General features: G+C 50.9%; 1 protein-coding gene across 1 annotated transcript; it reads right to left on the bottom strand.

Annotated features, from left to right (window-relative positions):
• Nucleotides 1–26: 26 nt before the first annotated feature.
• LOC138372899 (platelet binding protein GspB-like) lies at nucleotides 27–15795 on the bottom strand. The gene is made up of 6 exons (XM_069338573.1): nucleotides 15566–15795; nucleotides 15320–15498; nucleotides 15064–15186; nucleotides 2955–3500; nucleotides 2219–2809; nucleotides 27–2125 (listed from the first exon to the last, which is right to left on the bottom strand). The coding sequence occupies exons 1-6, from the start codon at nucleotides 15793–15795 to the stop codon at nucleotides 27–29; spliced, it is 3768 nt and encodes a 1255-aa protein (XP_069194674.1).
• Nucleotides 15796–19764: the final 3969 nt, after the last annotated feature.

A 19764-nucleotide genomic window follows, 5' to 3' on the forward strand; every position in this document is an offset into this window, starting at 1 on the left:
TGGACACTTGCTGGCCTGGACACTTGCTAGTCTGGACACTTGCTGGTCTGCATGGACACTTGTTGGCCTGGACACTTGCTGGTATGGACACTTGCTGGTCTGTACACTTGCTGGCCTGGACACTTGTTGGTCTGGACACTTGCTGGCCTGGTCACTTGCTGGCCTGGACACTTGCTGGTCTGGAAACTTGCTGGCCTGGACACTTGCTGGCCTGGACAAATGCTGGCCTGGACACTTGCTGGTCTGGACACTTGCTGGCCAGGACACTTGCTATTCTGCACACTTGCTGGCTTGGACACTTGCTGGTCAGGACACTTGCTGGCCTGGACACATGCTGGCCTGGACACTTTCTGGCCTGGACACTTGCTGGCCTGGACACTTGCTATTCTGGACACTTGCTGGCCTGGACACTTGCTGGTCTGGACACTTGCTGGCCTGGACACTTGTTGGCCTGGACACTTGCTGGTCTGGACACTTGCTGGCCTGGACACTTGTTGGTCTTTACACTTGCTGGCCTGGACACTTGTTGGTCTGGACACTTGCTGGTCTGGAGACTTGCTGGCCTGGACACTTGTTGGTCTGGACACTTGCTGGCCTGGACACTTGTTGGTCTGGACACTTGCTGGTCTGTACACTTGCTGGTCTGGACACTTGTTGGTCTTGACACTTGCTGGCCTGGACACTTGCTGGTCTGGACACTTGTTGGTCTGGACACTTGCTGGTCTGGACACTTGTTGGTCTGGACACTTGCTGGCCTGGACACTTGCTGGTCTGGACACTTGCTGGTCAGTACACTTGCTGGCCTGGACACTTGCTGGTCTGGAAACTTGTTGGTCTGGACACTTGCTGGTATGGACACTTGCTGGTCTGGACACTTGCTGGCCTGGACACTTGTTGGTCTGGACACTTGCTGGTCTGGACACTTGCTGGTCTGGACACTTGCTGGCCTGGACACTTGCTGGTCTGGACACTTGCTGGTCAGGACACTTGCTGGTCTGGACACTTGTTGGTCTGGACACTTGCTGGTCTGGACACTTGCTGGCCTGGACACTTGCTGGCCTGGACACTTGCTGGTCTAAATACCTGCTGGTCTGGACACTTGCTGGTTTAAATACCTGCTGGTCTGGACACTTGCTGGTCTGGACACTTGCTGGTCTGGACACTTGCTGGTCTGGACATTTGTTGGTCTGGACACTTGCTGGTCTGGACACTTGCTGGTCTGGACACTTGCTGGTCTGGACACTTGTTGGTCTGGACACTTGCTGGTCTGTACACTTGCTGGTCTGGACACTTGTTGGCCTGGACACTTGTTGGTATGGACACTTGTTGCCTGGACACTTGCTGGTCTGGACACTTGCTGGTCTGGACACTTGCTGGTCTGGACACTTGTTGGTCTGGACACTTGTTGGTCTGGACACTTGTTGGTCTGGACACTTGTTGGTCTGGACACTTGCTGGTCTGGACACTTGCTGGTCTGGACACTTGTTGGTCTGGACACTTGTTGGTCTGGACACTTGTTGGTCTGGACACTTGTTGGTCTGGACACTTGTTGGTCTGGACACTTGCTGGTCTGGACACTTGCTGGTCTGGACACTTGTTGGTATGGACACTTGTTGGTCTGGACACTTGTTGGTCTGGACACTTGTTGGTCTAGACACTTGTTGGTCTGGACACTTGCTGGTTTGGACAGTTGTTGGTCTGGACACTTGTTGGTCTGGACACTTGTTGCTCTGGACACTTGCTGGTCTGGACACTTGTTGGTCTGGACACATGTTGGTCTGGACACTTGTTGGTCTGGACACTTGCTGGTCTGGACACTTGCTGGTCTGGACACTTGTTGGTCTGGACACATGTTGGTCTGGACACTTGTTGGTCTGGACACTTGTTGGTCTGGACACTTGCTGGTCTGGACACTTGCTGGTCTGGACACTTGCTGGTCTGGACACTTGCTGGTCTGGACACTTGCTGGTCTGGACACTTGTTGGTCTGGACACTTTTTGGCCTGGACACTTGTTGGCCTGGACACTTGCTGGTCTGGACACTTGCTGGCCTGGGCACTTGTTGGTCTGGACACTTGGTGGCCTGGACACTTGCTGGTCTGGACACTTGCTGGTCAGGACACTTGCTGGTCTGGACACTTGTTGGTTTGGACACTTGTTGGTCTGGACACTTGCTGGCCTGGACACTTGTTGGCCTGGACACTTGCTGGTCTAAATACCTGCTGGTCTGGACACTTGCTGGTCTAAATACCTGCTGGTCTGGACACTTGCTGATCTGGACACTTGTTGGTCTGGACACTTGCTGGTCTGTCCACTTGTTGGTCTGGACACTTGCTGGTCTGGACACTTGCGGGTCTGGACACTTGCTGGTTTAAATACCTGCTGGTCTGGACACTTGCTGCTCTGGACACTTGCTGGTCTGGACACTTGCTGGTCTGGACATTTGTTGGTCTGGACACTTGCGGGTCTGGACACTTGCTGGTTTAAATACCTGCTGGTCTGGACACTTGCTGGTCTGGACACTTGCTGGTCTGGACACTTGCTGGTCTGTACACTTGTTGGTCTGGACACTTGCTGGTCTGGACACTTGCTGGCCTGGGCACTTGTTGGTCTGGACACTTGCTGGTCTGGACACTTGCTGGCCTGGACACTTGTTGGCCTGGACACTTGCTGGTCTAAATACCTGCTGGTCTGGACACTTGCTGGTCTAAATACCTGCTGGTCTGGACACTTGCTGGTCTGGACACTTGTTGGTCTGGACACTTGCTGGTCTGTCCACTTGTTGGTCTGGACACTTGCTGGTCTGGACACTTGCGGGACTGGACACTTGCTGGTTTAAATACCTGCTGGTCTGGACACTTGCTGGTCTGGACACTTGCTGGTCTGGACACTTGCTGGTCTGGACATTTGTTGGTCTGGACACTTGCGGGTCTGGACACTTGCTGGTTTAAATACCTGCTGGTCTGGACACTTGCTGGTCTGGACACTTGCTGGTCTGGACACTTGCTGGTCTGTACACTTGCTGGTCTGGACACTTGCTGGTCTGGACACTTGCTGGTCTGGACACTTGCTGGTCTGTACACTTGCTGGTCTGGACACTTGTTGGTCTGGACACTTGTTGGTCTGGACACTTGTTGGCCTGGACACTTGTTGATCTGGACACTTGTTGCCTGGACACTTGCTGGTCTGGACACTTGCTGGTCTGGACACTTGTTGGTCTGGACACTTGTTGGTCTGGACACTTGCTGGTCTGGACACTTGTTGGTCTGGACACTTGCTGGTCTGGAGACTTGCTGGTCTGGACACTTGCTGGTCTGGACACTTGCTGGTCTGGACACTTGTTGGTCTGGACACTTGTTGGTCTGGACACTTGTTGGTCTGGACACTTGCTGGTCTGGACACTTGCTGGTCTGGACACTTGTTGGTCTAGACACTTGTTGGTCTGGACACTTGTTGGTCTGGACACTTGTTGGTCTAGACACTTGTTGGTCTGGACACTTTCTGTGTGGCTCACAATGTTTCTCACTGTGTAACTCAAAGTGTGGTTCACTGTGGCTCACTGTGTGGCTCACTGTGTGGCTCACTGTGTTGCTCACTGTGTTGCTCACTGTGTGACTCACAGTGTGGCTCAAAGTGTGGCTCACTGTGTGGCTCACTGTGTGGCTCACAGTGTGGCTCACAGTGTAGCTCACTGTGTGGCTCACTGTATGGCTCACTGTGTGACTCACTGTGTGGCTCACTGTGTGACTCACTGTGTGCTCACTGTGTGACTCACTGTGTGGCTCACTGTGTGACTCACTGTGTGCTCACTGTGTGACTCACTGTGCGCTCACTGTGTGGCTCACTGTGTGACTCACTGTGTGACTCACTGTGTGCTCACTGTGTGACTCACTGTGTGGCTCACTGTGTGACTCACTGTGTGGCTCACTATGTAGTTCACTGTGTGGCTCACTGTGTGAATCACTGTGTGCTCACTGTGTGACTCACTGAGTGGCTCACAGCGTGACTCACTGTATGGCTCACTGTGTGGATCACAGTGTGGCTCACTGTGTAGCTCACTGTGAGGCTCACTGTGTGGCTCACTGTGTGACTCACTTTGTGGCTCATTGTGTGGCTCACAGTGTGACTCACTGTGTGGCTCACTGTGTGGCTCACAGCGTGACTCACTGTGTGACTCACTGTGTGGCTCACTGTGTGGCTCACTGTGTGGCTCACTGTGTGGCTCACAGCGTGGCTCACTGTGTGACTCACTGTGTGGCTCACTGTGTGACTCACTGTGTGCTTACTGTGTGACTCACTGTGTGGCTCACTGTGTGACTCACTGTGTGGCTCACTATGTGGTTCACTGTGTGGCTCACTGTGTGACTCACTGTGTGCTCACTGTCTGACTCACTGTGTGGCTCACAGCGAGACTCACTGTGTGGCTCACTGTGTGGCCCACAGTGTGGCTCACTGTGTTGCTCACTGTGTGGCTCACTGTATGGCTCACTGTGTGACTCACTGTGTGGCTCACTGTGTGGCTCACAGTGTGACTCACTGTGTGGCTCACTGTGTGGCTCACAGCGTGACTCACTGTGTGACTCACTGTGTAGCTCACAGTGTGGCTCACTGTTTAGCTCACTGTGTGGCTCACTGTATGGCTCACTGTGTGACTCACTGTGTGGCTCACAGTGAGGCTCACAGTATGGCTCACTGTGTGGGTTCACTGGGGCTCACTGTATGGCTCACTGTGTGACTCACTGTGTGACTCACTGTGTGGCTCACTGTGTGGCTCACTGTGTGACTCACTGTGTGACTCACTGTGTGGCTCACTGTGTGACTCACTGTGTGACTCACTGTATGACTCACAGTGTGGCCAACTGTATGGATCACTGTGTGACTCACTGTGTGACTCACAGTGTAGCTCACTTTGTGGCTCACTGTGTGCTTCCTTGTGTGGCTCACTGTGTGGCTCACTGTGTTGCTCACAGTGTGGCTCACTGTATGACTCATATTGTGGCTCACTGTGTTGCTCACTGTGTGGCTCACTGTGTTGCTCACTGTGTGGCTCACTGTGTTACTCACTGTGTGGCTCACTGTATGACTCATATTGTGGCTCACTGTGTGGCTCACTGTATGACTCACATTGTGGCTCACTGTATAGCTCAATTTGTGGCTCACTGTGTGACTCACTGTGTGACTCACAGTGTAGCTCACTGTGTGACTCACAGTGTGGCTCACTGTGTTGCTCACTGTGTGACTCACTGTGTGGCTCACTGTGTGACTCACTGTGTGACTCACTGTGTGGCTCACTGTGTGACTCACTGTGTGACTCACTGTATGACTCACAGTGTAGCTCACTGTATGGCTCACTGTGTGACTCACTGTGTGACTCACTGTGTAGCTCACTTTGTGGCTCACTGTGTGCTTCCTTGTGTGGCTCACTGTGTGGCTCACTGTGTTGCTCACTGTGTGGCTCACTGTATGACTCATATTGTGGCTCACTGTGTTGCTCACTGTGTGGCTCACTGTGTTGCTCACTGTGTGGCTCACTGTGTTACTCACTGTGTGGCTCACTGTATGACTCATATTGTGGCTCACTGTGTTGCTCACTGTGTGGCCCACTGTATGACTCACATTGTGGCTCACTGTATAGCTCAATTTGTGGCTCACTGTGTGACTCACTGTGTGACTCACAGTGTGCTCACTGTGTGACTCACAGTGTGGCTCACTGTGTGGCTCACTGTGTGACTCACGGTGTGGCTCACTGTGTAACTCACCGTGTGCCTCACTGTTTGATTCACAGTGTGCCTCACTGTTTGACTCACAGTGCGGCTCACTGTTTGACTCATTGTGTGGCTCACTGTGTGACTCACAGGTTTGACTCACAGTGTGGCTCACTGTTTGACTCACAGTGTGGCTCACTGTTTGACTCACTGTGTGACTCACTGTTTCACTCACTGTGTGTGGCTCACTGTGTGACTCACTGTTTGACTCACAGTGTGACTCACTGTTTGATTCACAGTGTGTCTCACTGTTTGACTCAGAGTGCGGCTCACTGTTTGACTCACTGTGTGGCTCACTGTGGCACACTATTTGGCTCACTGTGTGACTCACTGTGTGGCTCACTGTGTAGATCACTGTGTGACTCACTGTGTGGTTCACTGTTTGACTCACTGTGTGACTCACTGTGTGACTCACTGTGTGGCTCACTGTGTGACTCACTGTGTGGCTCACTGTATGACTCACAGTGTGGCTCACTGTATGACTCACAGTGTGGCTCACTGTGTGGCTCACTGTGGGGCTCACTGTGTGGCTCACTGTTTGACTCACAGTGTGACTTACTTTTTAACTCACAGTGTGGCTCACTGTGTGGCTCACTGCGTGACTTACTCTGTGTCTCACTGTGTGACTCACTGTGTGACTCACTGTGTGGCTCACTGTGTGGCTCACTGTGTGGCGCACTGTGTGGCTCACTGTGTGACTCACTGTGTGACTCACAGTGTGGCTCACTGTGTGGCTCACTGTGTGACTCACTGTGTGACTCACTGTATGACTCACAGTGTGGCTCACTGTATGACTCACTGTGTGACTCATTGTGAGATTCACTGTGTGGCTCACTGTGTGACTCACTGTGTTACTCACTGTATGACTCACAGTGTGGCTCACTGTATGACTCACAGTGTGGCTCACTGTATAGCTCACTGTATGGCTCACTGTGTGACTCACTGTGTGGCACATTGTGTGACCCACTGTGTGGCTCACTGTGTGATTCACTGTGTGGCTCACAGTGTGGCTCACTGTGTGGCTCACAGTGTGGCTCACTGTGTGGCACACTGTGTGACTCACAGTGTGGTTCACTGTGTGACTCACAGTGTGGCTCACTGTGTGGCTCACTGTGTTACTCACTGTGTGACTCATTGTGTGGCTCACTGTGTGACTCACAGGTTTGACTCACGGTGTGGCTCACTGTTTGACTCACAGTATGGCTCACTGTTTGACTCACTGTGTGACTCACTGTTTGATTCACAGTGTGTCTCACTGTTTGACTCACAGTGTGGCTCACTGTGTGACTCACAGTGTGGCTCACTGTGTGGCTCACTGTGTTACTCACTGTGTTACTCACTGTGTGGCTCACTGTGTGGCTCACTGTGTGGCTCACTGTGTGACTCACAGTGTGGCTCACTGTGTGGCTCACTGTGTGACTCACTGTGTGACTCACAGTGTGGCTCACTGTGTGGCTCACTGTTTGACTCACAGTATGTCTCACTGTTTGACTCACTGTGTGACTCACTGTTTGACTCACTATGTGGCTCACTGTTTGACTCACTATGTGACTCACTGTGTGGCTCACAGTGTGACTCACTGAGTGGCTCACTGTGTAGATCACTGTGGCTCACTGTGTGGCTCACTGTGTTACTCACTGTGTAACTCATTGTGTGGCTCACTGTGTGATTCACAGGTTTGACTCACAGTGTGGCTCACTGTTTGACTCACAGTGTGGCTCACTGTTTGACTCACTGTGTGACTCACTGTTTGACTCACTGTGTGGCTCACTGTGTGACTCACTGTTTGACTCACAGTGTGACTCACTGTTTGATTCACCGTGTGTCTCACTGTTTGACTCACAGTGCCTGCTCACTGTTTGACTCACTGTGAGGCTCACTGTGGCCCACTATTTGGCTCACTGTGTAACTCACTGTGTGACTCACTGTGTGGCTCACAGTATGACTCACTGTGTGGCTCACTGTGTAGATCACTGTGGTTCACTGTGTGTCTCACTGTGTGGTTCACTGTGTGGCTCACTGTGTGGCTGACTGTGGCACACTATTTGGCTCACTGTGTGACTCAATGTGACTCAGTGTGTGGCTCACTGTGGCTCATTATGTGGCTCACTGTGTGGCTCACTGTGTGGCTCACAGTGTGGCTCACTGTGTGACTCACTGTGTGACTCACTGTGTGACTCACAGTGTGGCTCACTGTGTGACTCACAGTGTGGCTCACTGTGTGGCTCACTGTGTGACTCACTGTGTGACTCACTGTGTGGCTCACTGTGTGACTCACAGTGTGGCTCACAGTAAGCAACACTGTGTGGCTCACTGTATGGCTCACTTTGTGGCTCACTGTGTGGTTCACTGTGTGGCTCACTGTGTGGCTGACTGTGGCACACTATTTGGCTCACTGTGTGACTCAATGTGACTCAGTGTGTGGCTCACTGTGGCTCATTATGTGGCTCACTGTGTGGCTCACTGTGTGGCTCACAGTGTGGCTCACAGTGTGGCTCACAGCGTGACTCACTGTGTGACTCACTGTGTGGCTCACTGTGTGACTCACAGTGTGGCTCACTGTGTGGCTCACTGTGTTACTCACTGTGTGACTCATTGTGTGGCTCACTGTGTGACTCACAGGTTTGACTCACAGTGTGGCTCACTGTTTGACTCACAGTATGGCTCACTGTTTGACTCACTGTGTGACTCACTGTTTGACTCACAGTGTGGCTCACTGTTTGACTCACTGTGTGACTCACAGTGTGGCTCACTGTGTGGCTCACTGTGTTACTCACTGTGTGACTCATTGTGTGGCTCACTGTGTGACTCACAGGTTTGACTCACAGGTTTGACTCACAGTGTGGCTCACTGTTTGACTCACAGTATGGCTCACTGTTTGACTCACTGTGTGTTACGGCCCTCTCGGGACGCAACGGGGTCCTTACTCTGATGTTGTTAGAGGAAGATATATGTATCCGTTCCCAAGCCAGTAGTGGCTATCAAGGGATGAGATCCGTGACGCAAGTAACTTAAAGGGAGTAGGGAAAGAAAGCTAAGAACTTAATATAATATAATGTCCGTCACCAATAAATAATATATAAAAACGGTTACACAAGGGGGGGGGTATTAACACTATACAAGGGGATTAATCCATAATCGTGGTCTTCTGCTGAAGACGCTGGTGCTACAACTCTTGGTGGCGAGTCCTTGGTGCTTTCTTCGTGGCCTCACGACGTGTCGTCTGAGAATGCCGAGCCTACCCGGGCCACAGGTCAGCCAAAACACAGGTCCACTGGGGGCACCGCCATGGAGGCCGTCAACCACACGTCCAGCTGGTCTGCTGGCAGGTTCTGAGCCAACAAGGCTGGTACGGCCACCCCACGAACGATAAAAGGGGAACGCCCTAGACAGGAGCCTCGTGTGACAACACCAGTCACTCTCCTGTCTTCAATACCCCAGTGGATGATCGTCTCCAACAGTCGGTCCCGGGTAAATCCTTTCACTGCCACTCCAATGGCAGGCTAATACACCACAGTGTTCTTCCGGGGAGACGACGTCACAACAACTGCAGCAAGGTTCAAGGTATGGAGACTGGCTGCCTCGGGTAGACTGACTCCACTTCCATCACAGTGGTCCCAGGTCGGCTCTGTAAGCAGACACGTCATCAATATCCGGGACACTAATACACCTCACTTACGGGCTCGGGCACAAACACCTGACGTATCCAGCCCATAGATGGCGCTGTCGTCGGAGCACCACCTCACCAGAGGTCAGGAGCGGCGGTGTTGAGCGCGGAACCAGACTGGAAACTGGTCCTCGAGGCCAGTACATGCTGTCCTCACCAGGTGTCGTCGTCCGTTTGGCGGGGGTTTCGGGAGCTGACCCACAGATGGCGTGGTTGTCACTGCTCCAGGCTCGGACGCTGGATCCGGGTTCGTAACACCTCCCCACCAAAAAGAATTTGGTTTGGGGTTCTATAAAAAGAAACACAAACCAAATTAGTACGGCGACACAACTCCAAATGGACTTACTTATACTATGAACTGGAGTGATGAGGCTGTCTAGTCCACAGAACTTTTCTACTGAGAAACCCTGGCACAAAGGGAGCTTGAAAATGGCAGGCGATGACCTGCCTGACGTAATCTTCCACACCTCCTCTGCGATGGCAAACAGGGGCATCATCACACACCTCTCTAGTAAGGATCCGTGTAGACTCGATCTGGGGTGACCCGACACTTCCTTATGTCGTGGCACCGATGATGGCTGACCACGGACGGCATTTCTGGTGCCGGTCCGATGGTCCTTCAGGGAGACAGGAACCTGGAATACAGGGGTCTGATAATTCAGAGTGATAGCGACAGCGGGTAAAACAGTACTTACAGCATACTCTACTAGGTCCACACCTAGTCCCAACGGGGCTGTTCGTACGTCGCAGGTGGCATTCGCTCTGCCACCGTCAGGTCGACCAACGTTCCACATAACGCTGCATTGAGGCTCAGCAGTCACGCGGGGGGTGTCAACCTGTCGGAAACAGTCACTCATATTATCATTTCGCGTACCTCCTGTATCAACCATCACCTTCCAGGTCCCTTCTTCAACTGCAACACCTGCAGTACAAATCGCCAATCCCTGGGACCTCTTCACGATGTTCATGGGAGCCATCATTCGTCGGGTCGTCCACCGGTCCTCACTGAGAGCACAAACGAGAATCAAACAAAATACCGATAGGAAACATTTGGTAAGTCGAGGGATAAGTTTCCCGAGCTTGTCATGTCCATAGCCGGCACCATCCACTAGCCTGGCTTGGACAGAAGAGGGCACTAGACCTTTTGAACACACCTCACATACCTCTGACGTCTGGGGAATCTCTGGCTGGTCCACTACACGCTGTAACTTGCCATACCGCAAGCACACCTCAGCCTTCGCTCCAGACTCGTTGGTATCCGTGGGTGTCTGCACACAAGGCCTCTCTTCTAGCTCAGGTACTTCTGCCATCGTAACCTCATGTTCCTTGTCGAGAGAAGAATCAGGAGACACTGCTAGATAACTGTCGATCTGCGGGGGAGAGGACAAATTAGACATGTTCAAATCCGGGTCTGTCTTTACCTGGACATTACCATTGCCTGTTACCTCAGACCGTGCTGTTCCGGTAGACTCGTCCGCAACCTTGGGATGATTGGTGCTCCAATCGGTCACCAAGTCGTTGGCTAGTACCACGTCAATCCCAGCCACAGGGAGGGTATCGACTACTGCCAACGCACATGTGCCGCTAAAATAAGGCGAGTCGAGATGTACTGGCACTAAGGGGGCGATGTACTGCGTCCTTGGAAACCCAACCAGGACAACCTCTTGTCTCCCGTTCACACTTACTCCCTCGGGTACCGAGCTCTTCATGATCAGGGACTGGGCTGCTCCACTATCTCTGAGCACTACTACAGATCTACCAGTATGATCACTCGATACATACCCGCCTGAAGTGTGAGGGGAAAACAATCTGGGTTCTTCCTGCGTCGTCGTCGACTGGCTTCCTGCTGGTGATGTTCCACAGCTCATCAACATCACCTCCCTTCGTGCGCTGCCACCTCTTCTGCCTCGGCACCTAGCAGCTACGTGCCCTTTCTGCCCACAAGTCCAGCACACCATATTCCTCCTTGGACTACGGTGTTTCGGACTACTAGGACTTGTTCTTCGGGGGCTACTTGGGGGCGTCTTCTTAGCGCTTCGTGGGACGGGAGTCTCTTCATCGTCCTGAGGTCTGTCAAACCGGCGCTGGTAATTCCTCGGGACGTACTTAGCAGACGGCCTATGAGTCAGGATATACTCTTCAGCCATGGTGGCTGCTGCACTCAAGGTCTCCACCTGCTGTTCCTCTAAGTACGTCTTGAGGTCTCCAGATAAACAATCCTTGAAGTCCTCGAGCAGAATCAGCTGCTCGAGGTCTGCCTTGGTCTCCACCTTCCGAGAGGCACACCATTCCTGGAAAAGTCGCTCCTTGATTGTGGCGAATTCGGTGAAAGTGTGCTCTGAGGTCTTCTTCAGGTTTCGGAACTTCTGCCTGTACGCCTCAGGTACCAATTGGTACGCCATGAGCACAACTTTCTTCACCATATCGTAATCGCCGGAGTCGTCAAGGGATAACGTAGAGTAGGCGATTTGGGCCTTCCCAGTCAAGACTGACTGTATCATGATGGCCCAATTCTCCCTTGGCCACTCCAAAGAGGCAGCGACTTTCTCGAAGGCTGCGAAGAACTTCGAAACTTCTCTCTCGTTGAATTTGGGGACCATTTTGATATTCCTTACCGGATCGAAACCGCTTACTCCAGTTTGTCTCTGTCCAGCGCCTAATCGTAATACTTCTAGTTCATGTTGTCTCTGTCTTTCCTTTTCTTCTCTTTCTCGTTCTTCTCTTCTTTCTTCTCTTTCTCTCTCTTCTCTCTCTCGTTTCTCTTCTCTTTCTCGTTCTTCTCTTTCTCGTTTCTCTTCTCTTTCTCGTTCTTCTCTTTCTCGTTTCTCTTCTCTTTCTCGTTCTTCTTTCCTTTCTTCTAATTCTAAACGCCTCATCGCCAATTCTTTATCTTTTAATTCTCGTTCTAACTCTAACTTCTTCCACTCTATCTCGCGATTTATTTCTAAGGCGCGCATTTTGACTGTAAGAAAGCTAATGTTCAGCTCACCTGCATCACTGTCAATGTCGCTGCCTTTCTCTTCCTTTTCCATGGAAGCTATTTCCTCACCTTCCTTTGTACTAGGAGTCTTGCCTTCCTGTTTCTCTTCTGCCTTCAGGTGCCGGTGAACCTTGGACAAGATCTCCACACGGGAATCACTGGCACGGATCTTTATCTCCAGGTAGGCGCTCACTAGTACTAGCTCTGGTTTGCTCAGATATTTTAATCTGGCAAGACAGTCCTCTCTGTTCAGGAAAGCCTGGACATCGTCCAGATCATCGATGGTAGCCTTGTCTGCCATTGTCACAGATGGAACACTTAACGAGCACTTAACACACCGTTTACACGATAGCACTTAACGCACCGAGCACTGTTCTACGTCAATATTGCACTTTATCGCACCAAACTCTGCACTTGCCAATATTGCACGTAATCACTCCGGGCACCGCACTATCCAATATTGCACTGAGTCCAAGCGAACACTTCGCTCTACAATATTGCACTGAATCACTGAGCACCACACTAGTCAATATTGCACTTAATCGCTTAATCACAGCGAGCACCGCACTGCACAATATCGCACTTAGTCACTCTGAGCACCGCACAGGACGTATAACGTCACAATCGTCACACACAGGGGGAATTATTTACAGGGATTACGCCACTTCACCACCCCTGTCAAACATACTTAACAAGGGGACGGATCCCGCTGGGGATGCCAATTATGTTACGGCCCTCTCGGGACGCAACGGGGTCCTTACTCTGATGTTGTTAGAGGAAGATATATGTATCCGTTCCCAAGCCAGTAGTGGCTATCAAGGGATGAGATCCGTGACGCAAGTAACTTAAAGGGAGTAGGGAAAGAAAGCTAAGAACTTAATATAATATAATGTCCGTCACCAATAAATAATATATAAAAACGGTTACACAAGGGGGGGGGGGTATTAACACTATACAAGGGGATTAATCCATAATCGTGGTCTTCTGCTGAAGACGCTGGTGCTACAACTCTTGGTGCCGAGTCCTTGGTGCTTTCTTCGTGGCCTCACGACGTGTCCTCTGAGAATGCCGAGCCTACCCGGGCCACAGGTCAGCCAAAACACAGGTCCACTGGGGGCACCGCCGTGGAGGCCGTCAACCACACGTCCAGCTGGTCTGCTGGCAGGTTCTGAGCCAACAAGGCTGGTACGGCCACCCCACGAACGATAAAAGGGGAACGCCCTAGACAGGAGCCTCGTGTGACAACACCAGTCACTCTCCTGTCTTCAATACCCCAGTGGATGATCGTCTCCAACAGTCGGTCCCGGGTAAATCCTTTCACTGCCACTCCACTGGCAGGCTAATACACCACAGTGTTCTTCCAGGGGGACGACGTCACAACAGCTGCAGCAAGGTTCAAGGTATGGAGACTGGCTGCCTCGGGTAGACTGACTCCACTTCCATCACAGTGGTCCCAGGTCGGCTCTGTAAGCAGACACGTCATCAATAACCGGGACACTAATACACCTCACTTACGGGCTCGGGCACAAACACCTGACGTATCCAGCCCATAGATGGCGCTGTCGTCGGAGCACCACCTCACCAGAGGTCAGGAGCGGCGGTGTTGAGCGCGGAACCAGATTGGAAACTGGTCCTCGAGGCCAGTACACGCTGTCCTCACCAGGTGTCGTCGTCCGTTTGGCGGGGGTTTCGGGAGCTGACCCACAGATGGCGTGGTTGTCACTGCTCCAGGCTCGGACGCTTTATCCGGGTTCGTAACACCTCCCCACCAAAAAGAATTTGGTTTGGGGTTCTATAAAAAGAAACACAAACCAAATTAGTACGGCGACACAACTCCAAATGGACTTACTGTGTGACTCACTGTTTGATTCACAGTATGTCTCACTGTTTGACTCACAGTGCGGCTCACTGTTTGACTCACTGTGTGGCTCACTGTGGCACACTATTTGGCTCACTGTGTGACTCACTATGTGACTCACTGTGTGGCTCACAGTGTGACTCACTGTGTGGCTCACTGTGTAGATCACTGTGGCTCACTGTGTGGCTCACTGTGTTACTCACTGTGTAACTCATTGTGTGGCTCACAGTGTGATTCACAGGTTTGACTCACAGTGTGGCTCACTGTTTGACTCACAGTGTGGCTCACTGTTTGACTCACTGTATGACTCACTGTTTGACTCACTGTGTGGCTCACTGTGTGACTCACTGTTTGACTCACAGTGTGACTCACTGTTTGATTCACAGTGTGTCTCACTGTTTGACTCACAGTGCGGCCCACTGTTTGACTCACTGTGTGGCTCACTGTGGCACACTATTTGGCTCACTGTGTAACTCACTGTGTGACTCACTGTGTGGTTCACAGTGTGACTCACTGTGTGGCTCACTGTGTAGATCACTGTGGCTCACTGTGTGGCTCTCTGTGTGGCTCACTGTGGCACACTATTTGGGTCACTGTGTGACTCTGTGTGACTCACTGTGTGGCTCACTGTGGCTCATTATGTGGCTCACTGTGTGGCTCACTGTGTGGCTCACAGTGTGGCTCACTGTGTGACTCACTGTGTGACTCACAGTGTGGCTAACTGTGTGACTCACAGTGTGGCTAACTGTGTGACTCACAGTGTGGCTCACAGTGTGGATCACTGTGTGACTCACTGTGTGGCTCACTGTGTGACTCACAGTGTGGCTCACAGTAAGCCACACTGTGTGGCTCACTGTATGGCTCACTGTGTGGCTCACTGTGTGGCTCACAGTCTGGCTCACTGTGTGACTCTGTGACTCACAGTGTGGCTCACAGTGTGGCTCACAGCGTGACTCACTGTGTGACTCACTGTGTGACTCACTGTGTGGTTCACTATGTGACTCACCTTGTGGCTCACTCTGTGACACAGTGGCTCACAGTGTGGCTCACTGTGTGGCTCACTGTATGACTCACTGTGTAGTTCACTGTGTGGCTCCCTGTATAGCTCACTGTGTGGCTCACTGTGTGGCTCACAGTGTGGCTCACTGTGTGACTCACAGTGTGGCTCACTGTGTGACTCAATGTGTGGCTCACTGTATGGCTCACTGTGTGACTCACTGTGTGGTTCACTGTGTGGTTCACTGTGTGGCTCACTGTGGTTCATTGTGTGGACCACTGTGTGGCTCACGATGTGACTCACAGTGTGGCTCACTGTGTGGCTCGTAGTGTGGCTCACTGTGTGACTCACAGTATGGCTCACTGTGTGACTCACAGTGTGGCTCACTGTGTGGCTCTTTGTGTGGCTCACTGTGTGACTCACAGTGTGACTCACAGTGTGGCTCACTGTGTGACTCACAGTATGGCTCACAGTGTGGCTCACTGTGTGGCTCACTGTGTGACTCACAGTGTGGCTCACTGTGTGGCATACTGTGTGGCTCACTGTATAGCTCACTGTGTGGCTCACTGTGTGACTCACTTTGTGACTCACTGTGTGGCTCACTGTGTGACTCACTGTGTGGGAGCCATACTGTGAGTCACACAGTATGCCACACTGTGAGCCACACAGTGAGCCACACTGTGAGTCACACAGTGAGCCACACAGTATGCTACACAGTGAGCCACACAGTGAGCCACACTGTGAGTCACACAGTGAGCCACACAGTGAGTCACACAGTGAGCCACACAGTGAGTCACACAGTGAGCCACACAGTGAGTCACACAGTGAGCCACACAGTGAGTCACACAGTGAGCCACACAGTGAGCCACACAGTGAGCCACGCAGTGAGTCACACAGTGAGTCACACAGTGAGCCACACAGTGAGCCAAACAGTGAGTCACACAGTGAGCCACACAGTGAGTCACACAGTGAGTCACACAGTGAGTCACACAGTGAGTCACACAGTGAGCCACACAGTGAGCCACACAGTGAGTCACACAGTGAGTCACACAGTGAGCCACACAGTGAGTCACACAGTGAGCCACACAGTGAGTCACACAGTGAGCCACACAGTGAGTCACGCAGTGAACCACACAGTGAGTCACACAGTGAGCCACACAGTGAGTCACACAGTGAGCCACACAGTGAGTCATACAGTGAGTCACACAGTGAGTCACACAGTGAGCCACACAGTGAGCCACACAGTGAGCCACACAGTGAGCCACACAGTGAGTCACACAGTGAGCCACACAGTGAGTCACACAGTGAGTCACACAGTGAGCCACACAGTGAGCCACACAGTGAGTCACACAGTGAGTCACACAGTGAGTCACACAGTGAGCCACACAGTGAGCCACACAGTGAGTCACACAGTGAGTCACACAGTGAGCCACACAGTGAGTCACACTGTGAGGACTGGCTAGAGGAAGAGACGACCGACAGTGAGGTGCTACGGAGGAGTGTAACTAGCTAGTTGCAAGAAGCTCCTGCCAGGGGTTCGCTACCCTTGTATTTGTTCGTGTAGAGGCCCAGCAGCGTGAGGCTGATGTTCTCTGCCAGCACCAGGCTGGAGAGTGATTGTGGGCGTGCACAAGGAGCACCTAGTGAAACTGTGTATAGGCTGGCCCGTGGCTAGGGTAGACTCGTTGGTGTTTCCCAGTACTGGTTGAGGACGGTACTGTGTGTTGAGGAGACACGGAAGTTGACAAAGGCTGCATAGCATGAGCATCGAGGCGCGCTTAGTGTCCTATGAGAGAGACACTTGTGTACATATTAAGTGTAGTAATACTTCTTTTAAGATTATATATGAGGAGATGGGACAGTGATTATATATGCATATTGTGACGATAATCTCCTTCAAGAGATTGAGCCTGCTCTTCCCTCCAAAATACGTCGATATAAATCCCTATACAACTAATATGGAAGAAATATCCAACAACGACAACAACATCTCCAAGGTTTGCCAGAGAGCAAACGTATGCAGCCAGGAACTCCTGCTCCACCTCGAACCACCAAACTACCTGTCTTGTCGCCTGCTCATCGCTGATTGGCTGCGGGTCCAGTTGCAACTGCACTCCACCCACCACAATACTTGATGTCTGGGGCCACACGACCACCAGATCTCAGAATATCCAGTGCTTTCATCAGGTTAACACGTCTCGTTGGTAGACTAAGCTGTGGCTTACGTGTACTAAGAGAGGTGATAGCTTAAAGGCAATATTCCTGCACCTCTTATTTGATTGTCTATTGTTCACTTGATATTACTCACTTGTCTTAACGTAACTTTTCATTTTATCATTTGATTATTCTTACTATTTTGATTGATTCATTTTATTATACGAATTTGTATGTCCATTTTATTCATGTTTTGCTTTTCTAACGTAATTAAAATTTCATTGTTAAATTTACTTGTGTTTTGTGTGTCTTCTCATTACCTTACCACAGACGAAGTTCCAGATTTTCTATTTTTTGTTTCTATATGTGACGAGGCCATACCCCTAGCTTTTGAACAGCCAAACACCAACGCATTACCGTCACAATATATTCATAATTAATGAAGTGAGTGCACCTCCTCCAGTGTGTTTTACTTACATTACCGAGCTCACTCCTTGAAAGCCACTACTAACTTGGGGCCGGATACCAGAACTTTAATACCACCAGAAAAGAACCCGGTTGCGACCCATTGTGGCCATAACAGTGGTTCACAGTGCGACTCACTGTGTGGCTCACTGTGTGACTCACTGTGTGACTCACAGTGTGGCTCACAGTGTGACTCACTGTGTGACTCACAGTGTGGCTCACAGTGTGCCTCACTTGGGACACAGTCTTCATCTGTGTCACCTTGCTCAAGTAGTTGTGCTCTGGTCGTGTCTTTCCTTTGTCTACCTAACCTAACCTTTCCATTTAGTATTTTGTATGTCTTTTCTGTTTCTCGTTTACTCTTTCCTCGTAATTCATACCTTTCGGGTGTGGAGTACACCCAGCAGGTATACACTTGAAGTTCATGGAGTACACCCTGCAGGTATACACTTTAGGTCATGGAGTACACCCAGCAGGTATACACTTGAAGGTCATGAAGTACACCCAGCAGGTATACACCTGAAGTTCTTATAGTACACCCAGCAGGTATACACCTGAAGCTCTTGAAGTACACCCAGCAGGTATACACTTGAAGGTCATGAAGTATACCCAGCAGGTATACACCTGAAGCTCTTGAAGTACACCCAGCAGGTATACACCTGAAGCTCTTGAAGTACACCCAGCAGGTATATACCTGAAGCTCTTGAAGTACACCCAGCAGGTATACACCTGAAGCTCTTGAAGTACACCTAGCAGGTATACACCTGAAGCTCTTGAAGTACGACCAGCAGGTATACACCTGAAGCTCTTGAAATACACCCAGCAGGTATACACCTGAAGCTCTTGAAGTACGACCAGCAGGTATACACCCGAAGCTCTTGAAGTACGACCAGTACCTCACTCTCTCGCAAGTACGACTCTGATTATTAGAGGTGGTTCCAAGGATTAATGTGTTCGCGGCCCGGTCGCAGACCTGACCCCAAGGTCAAGCTAACGGCTAAGACGCTGCATCTTGTAGTCTAACACATTCATCACAGCCCAGTTGATCAGATATCTTATGGAGGCTGCGCTGCCACATCTCCACTGGACGAGCCAAGAATCATCAACAGGGCCTTCAATAACAAAAATAATAAAATAAAACCCAATTAAATATTTCTACAGTTGTATAACGGTAATAATATATAGACGTTATACAATCAAATAAATCTATACATATTATATATACATGTATTTCGTGATATTATTTACATATACATTCTAAGAAAAGACTTAAATAATATAAACACTACAAAAATGCATTTCCAATATTGATGAAAACGAGGAGAAAATCGTGGAGAAAAATGAGTTCAAGATCTCAGACAAATATATTGAAACTCATCTTTTTTATGCGAGCGTGTTGAGGTGAGCGAGGCGCGACCTCTTGTTGAGGTGAGCGAGGCGCGACCTCTTGTTGAGGTGAGCGAGGCGCGACCTCTTGTTGAGGTGAGCGAGGCGCGACCTCTTGTTGAGGTGAACGAGGCGCGACCTCTTGTTGAGGTGAGCAAGGCGCGACCTCTTGTTGAGGTGAGCGAGGCGCGACCTCTTGTTGAGGTGAGCGAGGCGCGACCTCTTGAGAATGTTGCGTGCAGCCGAGGTGGGTTCAGCCCCCAGTGTCAAGCCTATTTCCTCAACCTATTTTGTCAACCAGAGGCACAAGGAAATCACATTAAAGTGATTGGCAGTTCCCAATGAGCAGGTTCAAATCCTCCTAATGCTTCCTACTGACTTTCTCCTCAACCACCTTTATCAACTCATTTCTCAAAGCAGTTTCTTTTGTCCATTTCATCAGCCAGTTCTCTCAACCAATTTCCTCAACAAATTTTTACCAAATAATTTCATC

This window comes from Procambarus clarkii, chromosome 40 (genome assembly GCF_040958095.1).
Source record: "Procambarus clarkii isolate CNS0578487 chromosome 40, FALCON_Pclarkii_2.0, whole genome shotgun sequence".
In the NCBI taxonomy this organism is placed as follows: Eukaryota; Metazoa; Arthropoda; class Malacostraca; order Decapoda; family Cambaridae; genus Procambarus; species Procambarus clarkii.